Genomic DNA, 9,926 nt, shown 5'->3' on the forward strand with positions numbered 1-9,926 from the left:
AAGTCTGACAGCAAGAGGAGGGGGCATCACCCAGGGCAGAAGAAGGGCATGAGGAGACCTTAGATGGTCTTCAGAGTCTGTTTGAACTGGCTCAGAACCACAAGACCAGGGAGCAAGGGAATCTGTTTGCTCCCTAGGGACATGGCATCTGAAATGACAGCCTCAAGAAACAGCCAGGAACTACCCCATCCAGTACTGGGGCAGGGAGGCAACCATCCCAAAGGCCCCAGAAGAAATATCCCAACACCATCAGAAATGAGGACAAACCCCTCCTAGTAGTCACAGAGAGGAGTTACAAGGGGCCTGGCAGTATTTCAGCTTGCAAGAGGGCTGTGCCTTCCTCAGCACTACCTGTCCTGTTTCTGAGGGCTCCTGTCAGATGATACTGGCGCTGCATGACATGGGCTGCCTTGAGCAGCACACCACTGCTCCCTTGCAGGGCTGGCCCAACACAGCCCATTCAGGTGCCCGTGGGTGCCAGCTGAGCCAGCCTGGCAGGAGACAGCTGAGACCCGAGCAGGGCCATCACACCAGTGCTCAACACCCAGGGTTTTGTTGATGTGTTTGCTGCCCTGGAAGCCTTTCCCCGCTGCCCGGTTGGTGACAGTGTGGCTCCCCAGGATGCAGTTTGAGGGGTTTGCCAGCATGATGACCTGCCAGGGCCTGGCTCAGAGTCCTCGCAGCTCACAGCTCTGTCGTCTTCCTTGGCTCGATCAAGATGGTGTTGAGCATGCCCACCTGACACTCCTGGTCTTGGAGCTTCCTTGCAGCCTGAGAAGGGCTTTGGCACCAGTTCGACCTCTGACGGCCCCTCTGCCAGTTCCTCAGCATTAGCAGGACAGTGATGAGGACCAGCACTGCTGTCAGCACCCCAAACACCAGCACTGTCACCAGCTGGGCTTCGCTCAGCCCAGAGTCTCTTTGGGTCACCACCTCCTTCACAGAGATTTTCAACAACCCTCCCCCCAGCTCTTTCTCACTGTGGTTGGCCACGCGCCGCCCCGTGACCGCGGTCCTGACAGGCTCTGGCTGCGTCACGCCCGGCATCTCACTGGTGGTGCTTTCCACAGCCCCGCCATTCTCGTGGTTTGCAGGGTGGTAGGGTGGAGACCAGGTGGGCTCTGGGACGGAGATCTCACAGGTTTTGCCAGTGAAACGGTCAGGACACAAGCAGTCATAGTCATTGATGCGGTCATAGCACTTTGCTCCATTTTTGCACGGCTGGCTGGCACAGTCATTGATGTTGATTGTGCAGAAACGCCCTTCAAAGCCCACCTGGCATTGGCAGGAGAAGCGGTTGATGCCGTCGTGGCAGGTGGCACCGTTGGCACAGGGGCGCATCAGGCAGTCGTCCACATCATGCTCACAGAGAGCCCCCACAAAGCCAGCGAGACACCGGCAGGTGAAGTTGCTGGCGAAGCCATTTTCGTCTTGACATTGCCCACCATTCTTGCACGGAGACCTGTGTGGAGAGAGCAAGGATGGGGTCATGGCCCTGGAGAGCAAGCAACTTCCCTCACCCCAGGGAGGTAAACACACAGAGCCGCTTGCATGGCCAGTGTGTCCAGCACCAGCTCTCTCCATGGGGGCAGCTATGTCAAGGAGAAGACTGGGTGGGAAATTCTGTCTCCTTGAGTGAGAGGCTGTGGAACCTCCTCAAAGGCTGTGACCTTGCATGGGTCCACCACCCACTGGGGAAGGTCTTCAGCCAAATGATCTGATGAGGAAACATGCCCTCCTGATGCTCCCCAAAGGCATGACAGGCGTCAGCTCATCACACCTACAGTAGTGAGAGCAGGAATCTCCTCAGATTGCAAAAAAGACCTTGCCCCAGCAGGACAATGCAGTGCACACTGCTAAACCAAAGCCAAAGATGATTTTGGCTTAACTCCACTAGTGCATGGAAATCCACAGATAATCAGCCAAGCTGGGCCTCCACTTGGCAGCGTGTGACCCAAAGTCAATGCGGGCTGTAGTTAACACTGCAGTGTCTCACCCTGCCTTCTCACAAGGCCCTGTCTTCATCTCACAATCCTTTCCATGGAAACCTTCTGGACACAAGCAGGAATATTCCCCATCTCGATCATAGATGCACTGAGCCCCGTTCTGGCATGGGGACTGGTGTTCGCAGATGTGTATGTCTGAGGAGAAAGAAAAAGGTGGGAATTAGGCAGAAAAGAAGGTTGATGTGGCCAATTTAGCACAAACACAACCCATCAAACCCAGTGGGGATGGAGAAATGACAGGAGCTTCTCCCTCCTCCCCGCCAATGGGCACCTGCAGCAACAGAAGTGCAGTGCCTATGTGGTTGTGGAAGATGCTTTGCATGCCATCTCTCTGGCCAGTGGAGACCCCATGCTACAAAGGAGTCTGAGGCCAGAGAAGGGGAGTCCATCAGCTACCTGCTGAAGGCAGGAAGCCCTGTGGGAGGCAGGGGATGCTGCTCCGAGTCCTGACACACCATGAGAAACGGAATGAGTTTACCTGCTCCATCTCCTGAGGCTGGCCAGTGTCATGCTAGCTCTTGCCATGCAGCCAGGGAGCAGGTGCCTGCAGCCCTTCCTCTTTTGAAAGGGAATGGTTCCACCTATGGCAGCCAGGCAACATCCTATCTCCCAGGCAGCCCAAGAGGCATCACCCAGGTGGCATCTGACTATGTTAGCTGTGCTGGCTCACATATCCATGGAGGGTGTGCTGGGCTTCTGCCCTCAGCACTGGAGGCTGGGATGCCCAGCCCATGACTCACCTTTGTCACAGAACTTGCCGGCCCAGCCAGTGTGACAGATGCACTGCCAAGGCTGGTGGCACGTCCCGTGGAGACACCCCGGCATACGCACGCACTCCTCACAGTACTCGCCCTCCCAGCCTGGATCACACCTGTGAGAGGACAGCGCATAGCAGCACAATAAGACCCAATCAAGGGCTGTGGAAAAGCTGGCTGTGTGTCATGAAGGGTTACTGCAGATACAGCAGCACTCAGAAACTCTCCCAAAGCCCCCCATGGACCTGTTGGCTCTCTCCTCTGGGGGAGGTCAGCACTGGCACCTCATCTGTCCAAGGATGCAAATAGATAGAGCAGGGGCAGACTCACCCTCTGCAGCCAGGGAGGGTGGGGGACCAGAAACAGAGCTCAGCAGCTTCACTTTTAGTGCCCACATCCCTCTGCTTTCCTTCAGCCAGCCACTCTGTATACACCACTGCATCAGCTTGGCAATTCCTGCACCTCCCTCATTGCACAGCCAGTCTGACAGGCAGAGAAAAGCCCATCCCTAACCCTGAACTCCCTGAGGGAAAGCAACAAGAGGCCCCTGAGGTCCACGTGTTTCACTGCACCCCTTTGAATGTGTGTCATTTTTTGTCTGAAGTGCACGGTAATCCAGCTCTGAAACCTTGCTTGCCATGGCTGGTGAACAGAATAGACTTATTAGCCACTCACAAGGGCAGTACAGTGGTAAAACCTGCAGCACACAATGAGCCTTCTGGTCCCAGAAGAGTAAGGCAGTGGCAGTGGCTAAGTAAAGCCAAGCTTTACTTAGCTCGAGTGGCAGGCATCCCTCAGACCTGCCAGCTCTAAGGGGGAAAGCAAGTGATAACAAGATTAAAGCTGAGTGGAGGTGGCACCAAGCCACAACAAAAGCTATACTCAAACCAGCATGAAATTAAACCTAACAAAAACAACACAGTTTCTAGAGTAAGGAAGGGGATTCATTTTCATGGCTGTGGCTCATTTCAGTGCAATGTGTGATGACTGCAGCTTTGTTGGGCTGGCCCAAGGCTGCACTTTCACACCTGGGCTGCCTATTGTCATTGCATGTTGTCCCAAATAGATGGGGAATGAGGAAAATGGTTAAAAAATAAATATATATGTTAATTAGAGGTTTTTTTGATGGGAATGGAGGTGATACCATGTGCCTGATAGAGTCTGGGGAAATGCATTCATACCTGGACAGCCCTGAGCTTACAGAAGGCTGTGGACACCCCTATCCCCCAGTACCTGCAAGGGAGCAGGTATCATCAACTCTTCCCCTTCTCTGAAAGGCAGATGGCCAACTTAAAAATTACCAGGGAGGGGGCAAGGTAAACAGTCAAGTCTCCCTGAGCCTTGATCCTGTGGAATCTGGGCACCAGCTCAAGCTGACATGCCAGGGATCACAAATGCACTTCTGCTGCAGTAGCCCCCAGCTTGCTAGTAAGCCTGTCATGAAAACATCCAGCCTGCTGAGGGGGGACCCCTGATGCCCTCAGTTACATGCATGCTGGCAGCTCTTCTCTTCCATGCCCCCAGGGAGAGCATCTCTACCTCAGCCAATGAGGAGGCCATGCAAGCTGGCCAACTCCCATGCCTGCTCAGCTGCCTGATGGCTTTCCCCATTACATCCGAGCCTGAAGGCTGCCTCCAATCCCCCAGGCACAGCTGGGCTGTCCTAGGCTCCCACCTAGACAAAAAGGGTTCAGCAGAACAACACTGGTCAGCATGTGGAGGTGGTGACTCTGGGAGCACTGGAGCAAAGGCTGGAGGGCACCAGGAAGTGGCTGAGGGATCAAAATCTCCCACTCCAGAGGGTGTCAGATAAGAAGAGTGCAGAGTCATTGATTCCAGGTGTGGGTGAGTGGAGGAGGAGGCACTTCAGCTCAGGGCAGGCACAAGAGACACAGCAACAGGGGAGGGAGAGTAGTTACAGTCAGAAGCAGCAGAGAGCCAAAGACAAGCCATACCTGCACTTCCCATCCTGGTCACAGCAACCATGGGCGAGATTACAGCGCTCACTGCAGTCATCACCTACAAAGCAGGTAACGTGGAGATGGGTTAAGCAGAGACTATAGATAACTCCAGATCTGCCCGTGGCCCTTCTGGCCCACAGCTTTTTTTCCTTCCTAAGCGCTCAGCCTACCCTTCCCCAGAGCCGTGAGGTGGAGGACCTTCCTTCCAATGACTGGATGCCACACAGGAGATGAGGATTTCACATTAACCCAAGCAGTGATAATACTACCTTTACTGCTTTCAAAACTACTCATTCTCTGGTCATCTTCCCCACCCTCCCTCTGCTCCTTCCCTTAGATTTTGAGCCCTTCTGGGCAAGAGCTGGGCTTGCCAGTGCATTAAGGCAACCTGTGTAATAGGGACTCACCCACCTGGGACCTTGGTCCCAGTGTCTTGAAGAAGTATGGTGGGAAAGCTCAGGGCCAGGTAGTGGAAGGGGCACAAAGGGACTGAAGATGGAAATGGAAAGCATGGTTCCTCTTTATCTTGCAGGATGTTGCCATCCACAGGGGCAGCTACTGACACAAAACAGTCTGTCTGGGGCTCCTGCCCTCCCCCAGGACCAGCTGCCAGCACTCCCCTTCCAGCATGGGGAGGCAGGACTGGGCATCACATGGGGCCAGGTATCCAGTTCTGTTTATTTATTTAAAGGCCTCAGAGGCTGTAACTGAGCCATGGCCTCGCTGTGCCACTTCTTATCCTCTGCTTGGTGCTGGCCTGCTTTCTCTAGCCAGGTGTCCCCTTTCATCTCCACCTTCCCCTCTCCCCCATCACTTGCTTGCATTTTGGCTCCACCTGGAAGCTGGTTCACTTTAGCTCCATGAGCAGTAGAACTAGAGCAAATATCAGAAAGCAGGAAGTTTCTCCAGAAGCCCAGTGCAATCCCAGGCCAGGCCCAAGAGATGAACACTCTTACCTGACTGAGCTCCTCCATCCTGGACTGAGACAGGTTAAAGCCCCCGTGCCAAGAGTAGTGCTCAGGCTTTCCCCAAGCAGCATTTTGTGCTGCCTAGGAAAGCAAGCGGGAGAAGAAATCCTCCATGCATGTGATTTTGCTACAGTGAGGCAGCAGGTCCCACTGCTCAGGACAAGAGCCTTGCAAAACGAGCCACTGTGGAGCTGGAGCAGCATCCTGGGACTGCTCAGCCCCAAGCCTGGGTATCATCACCTTTTGTATTTGTAATCATCTCTCCTGGCAGGGGGACAGTAAACTAATCTTTGGGAAGGAATTTTGTCTCACTGGATCCAGGATTAGCTGTTCAGTTTTGGGACCTTCTTTCCCCTTGCCCTGCCTCCCCAAACAGGCTCATCAGTTCAGGAACCCATTTACACTGAGACAGAGTAGCAGGACCTCTCACTGCCAGTCTGCTCAGGCACTGCCACCCCTGTGGTCACCGGAGCAAGGGTCTCTAAAGTTGCCACCAGTCACCCCCCAGGTGATCGATGACTGAGCAGCATTTTCCACTCCTACAGGTCAAGCCAGTTCTATTTTGCATGGAAAACTGAGGAGACTTCAGTGATGCCAAGGGCAGGTTTGGAAAGATGCATATAAAAGAGAACGATGCATTTCTACAGAGACTCACCTTGCACAAGCTGGTGATGGGCCAAGAGGATCCAAATCAAGGACATGAGCTGGAGACAGAAGCTCCTGAGCATGGTCAGTGTGGCCCCACCGAGATGAACACCTACAGAGAGAAAAAGAGCAAGCTCAGCAAAACCCCTTGGCTTGCACCACGGCTTCACTTCACACATCCCTTCCTATCTGATACCTGGGAGTTTTGAGTTGAAACATACAGTTTTGTACAGACTTGTCACCACACTCCTCTCTGTCCTTCTAGACTCCTTCCTCTAAGGCAGTGTTGGAGCACTAAGAATCAAAAAGCCTTTAAAAATGTATGTACAGGAGAACTGAGTGTGCACATTCAATCTTGAGTATGTAGTAGCTCAAGTTGTTACACTACATCTTGGAGCACCTGCCCCTGCTAGCTGCTGTCAAGAGAGCAGAAACCTCCAGAAATACCAGCCCAGTTGTGGAGACCTTCATCTTCCCTCCTTAGATCTGGGAGGCTCCAGCTTCACATTAAATGAGGTCCCTCCAATGCATTTTTGAATGAATAGATGGGCTGAGTCTTTTTTTACAGCACCTAGGCTGCTTTTTGAACCCTGCAGGAGAGCAGGCAGTCGAGTAAGATCTAGCAGATGAGCAGGCAGCCCTCCTCCATTGTCCAAACCAGAGAGTGAAGTGACAAGTACTAGAGCTGGGCTGCAGCCCCAGAGAGGAAAGGCAAACACGCACCTCTCACTAGGTGCAGTCCTTTTCCTCAGCTGTCCTGCAGAGAGCCCCCGTCAGCCCAAGGTTCCTGCACCCATCTATTTTCCGGCTGCCTCCTGCCCTCTCGAAGTAACATTAAATACTTTCCAAAAATGCTTAATTCCCTCCCAGCCTTCTGGAGTTGTTAAGGGCAGGAAATTCGAGGGTGATATCATAAATATATTACTGTAATGAGATGGGAGGGGTTAAACAGTTCTGCTAGGAGAATGGAGAAGGTATGAAGCAGACTCTATCCAGCTGCGTGGGTGTGATGAACGGGGGCCATTCCACTTTCAGCTTGGCTCTTTAGGTTGGAAGGTTGTTCTGGGTCCATAGTTGCATGAAAGACTTCTCAGACGGGGACAGAAGTCCTCCCACCCACCTATACATACACATGCATTGCAGGAAGAGGTTTTGGGGTCCCTGCTAAGAGCTTCACCTGTCTAAACCATAGCTCTCAAAAGCAAGGATATTGCTCTAAGCATCTCTCCAGCAAACAAACCATCACCTATGAAAGATGCAGCATTTTCAGAGGGGCTACAGAATGTTATTGTCACTGCCCCAGCCAAATCTCAGCACAGATCACTGTGGAACCCACAGTTCCCTTGTCACCATGCTTGCAGGACCCTCCTTTGCCTCCTGCCCCTAAACACTGGGCAGTGGCAAACAGCTGCTGCATTTCAGGGAAGGGTGAAGCAATTCCTATGAAACTTATAAAATAATTTAGGGTTGAAACCAGTATCATGTTCCTTCAGGACTGTGAGGAGCATAGCCTCTGACCACATGTCATTGCAAAGGCAGTTTGCCCATGGCTCCCCACTCGAGGCACAGCCTCTCAGACATCGTGACATAGCCACCCCATCTCCCCCTCGGAGCTGCCCCGGACCCCGGCATCCTGGGGGGCAGCTGGTGCCCAAGAGAGGTGTGAGCAGCTCCCACCGGGCAGGCCTGGCTTTGGGTTGCAAGGACACGGGCAAGGGAGCTCCCCCTGTCCCACTTCTCCGCCTGCGCCTGGCCGAGTTGGGGGCTACCAGCACTCCAGGGGCTGCGAGGACGCCTCTGGCGTCTATTAACCTCCCCCTCGGGGGTATTAGGGACCTCTACGGTTGGGGGCTACCAGGGACAGCCCCAGGACGGGGGCTATCAGACCTTGTCTCTAGTCTGAGGGCTGTCGGGACCACTCCAGACTGGGTGTCCGGGGGCAGGGGTGGGAACCCGGAGGATGCCGCGCCGCTGCGGCTCGCCGCTCCTGCCCCCCCTTCCCCCTTCCCCCTCATCCCGCGGCTTTGGGACCACTCCAAGCCCCGGTGCCCCCTTCAGGGGCACGGCCGCGGGGCTGCCCTTCCCTCCACCCCACCCCACGGCCGTCCCCGGAGGGGAGGCTACACGGAGCCCCGCCGGTCCCCCTGCGGCCGGGGCGGCGGCGGAGAAAGGGGGGCCGGCTCGGGGGGCTGCGGGTCCCTGCAGCGCCGACCCCCCGCCGGTCCCCCTGCTCTCACCTCGGCGACGCGGCGGGTCGTGGGGCTATCGCGGGGCGCGGCGGCGGGGGGCGGCCATGCCCGGTGCGGCGGCGGCGGGGCTGGGGAGCGCGGGGCTGCGGAGGGAGCTGCCGCCGCGTGTGCCGCGCCGCTCCGCCCGCCGCCGCCGCCGCCGCCGAGCAGCCCCGGCCGCTTGCCAGCGGCTGCGTGTGCCTGCACATCCCCGCTCCCTCCCCGGGACATCCCGCCTCTCGCCGCCCCAAACCGCAGGCAGCCCCCGACCCGGCCCGCCCTGCCCGCTCACCCCTGCCCTGCTCCCGCCGCCGGGGGCGAGGGGGGGTCGCAGCACGGCTCGCCCGCCCCCCACCACCCGGGGGGCTGCGCCTGCGAGGGCTCACCGGTACCGTCCCCCAGGAAGGACCCGCAGAGGATGGAGGGGTGTCCCGGGCTGCCGCCCCCCCCCCCCCCCCCCCGCGGGACGCGGCCTTGCTGGGGAGACCCCTGTCCTGGGCTTGGGGGGGCTGCAGCGCTCGCCCCTCTGGCTTGGGTAGAGCTCGGTCCTGCTGCGGCCGGCCTCCCGCGGGGCACTCCACCTCTCTCAGAAATAGGTGCTCGATGATCTGAGCCTTCATTTCGCTCAGATTATCTGAAAAAATAATAATAAGCAAAAATGCCTCCTGCAGCCTCTCCCTAATGTCTTCGGGGCCACTAACACACCTCCACTGGCAAACTGTATGGTTAAGAAGCCCCATCCTTAAAGTAAAGGTGAAACGTGGAGTGGTTGCCCCACAAGAAAGAAGCCAACCAGCAAAGCTGTGGTCCTCAGAACTTCTCTCGCTGCTGTTCACAGGCTGTGGACACCAGCACCTCGGTGAACAATAAGACAACCCTGGCAGAGGGTCTGGGCTGCCACATCTTCAGAAGGAACAGCTGCCCATTCTCCTCCTCACCTTGCATGGCCTTTCTGCTGCTTGACAAGATCATATCTGTCACCTTCAAAGGTCCTAGCAATCCTTAATTATATCACAAGTTCATGTCATCCAGCTCTTTTCTACCCCTGCACCCCATGAGGTTTGCTGTTTTCCACCAAGAAGGAAGAAGAACTACGTCCTACAGGCACTTAGTGGATGTTTCCACATTTCTTCTCATCTCACTAAACAAAGCACAACCCATAACTGCTCTCACCTTCTGCACACCCCACGCCTCTGGCCCTCTGCAGTTCCTGACAGTCCCATCAGCACTACGCACCCTGCAGGCCCCAAGACCTTGGGAGAGCCCAAGAGCCAGCAGCCCCATCAAAGCCCAGCTCTCTGCTGTCTTTGTGGACCCCTGCTTGCTCCATCCTTGGCAAGTCGGGACAACATAACATGACTGA

The 9,926-nt window shown here is 55.7% G+C and overlaps 1 protein-coding gene across 2 annotated transcripts; it reads right to left on the bottom strand.

The window, feature by feature from the left end:
* Positions 1-73: 73 nt before the first annotated feature.
* DLK2 (delta like non-canonical Notch ligand 2) lies at positions 74-8,885 on the bottom strand. 2 transcript variants are annotated; one of them, XM_051783077.1, is made up of 6 exons: positions 8,856-8,885; positions 6,346-6,447; positions 4,717-4,780; positions 2,747-2,877; positions 1,997-2,141; positions 74-1,462 (listed from the first exon to the last, which is right to left on the bottom strand). In XM_051783077.1, the coding sequence occupies exons 2-6, from the start codon at positions 6,416-6,418 to the stop codon at positions 685-687; spliced, it is 1,191 nt and encodes a 396-aa protein (XP_051639037.1). In that variant the 5' UTR covers positions 6,419-6,447; positions 8,856-8,885; the 3' UTR covers positions 74-684. The 2 variants fall into 2 exon arrangements, with proteins under 2 accessions (XP_051639037.1, XP_051639035.1); XM_051783075.1 differs by lacking the exon at positions 8,856-8,885 and adding an exon at positions 8,573-8,646.
* Between the last annotated feature and the right edge of the window lie 1,041 nt (positions 8,886-9,926).

The sequence above is a fragment of the Manacus candei genome, unplaced genomic scaffold (assembly GCF_025592945.1).
Source record: "Manacus candei isolate 608988 ecotype Guabito, Panama unplaced genomic scaffold, ASM2559294v1 h1tg000017l, whole genome shotgun sequence".
Taxonomy (NCBI): Eukaryota; Metazoa; Chordata; class Aves; order Passeriformes; family Pipridae; genus Manacus; species Manacus candei.

Excerpts from the sequence above, each read along its gene's own strand:
- DLK2 (XM_051783077.1), bottom strand. The coding sequence starts at position 6,418 with ATGCTCAGGAGCTTCTGTCTCCAGCTCATGTCCTTGATTTGGATCCTC. Across the intron at positions 4,781-6,345 it reads CCATCACCAGCTTGTGCAAG|GTGATGACTGCAGTGAGCGC; the intron begins GTGAGTCTCTGT and ends CCTGCTTTGTAG. Across the intron at positions 2,142-2,746 it reads CGGCAAGTTCTGTGACAAAG|ACATACACATCTGCGAACAC; the intron begins GTGAGTCATGGG and ends CTTTCTCCTCAG.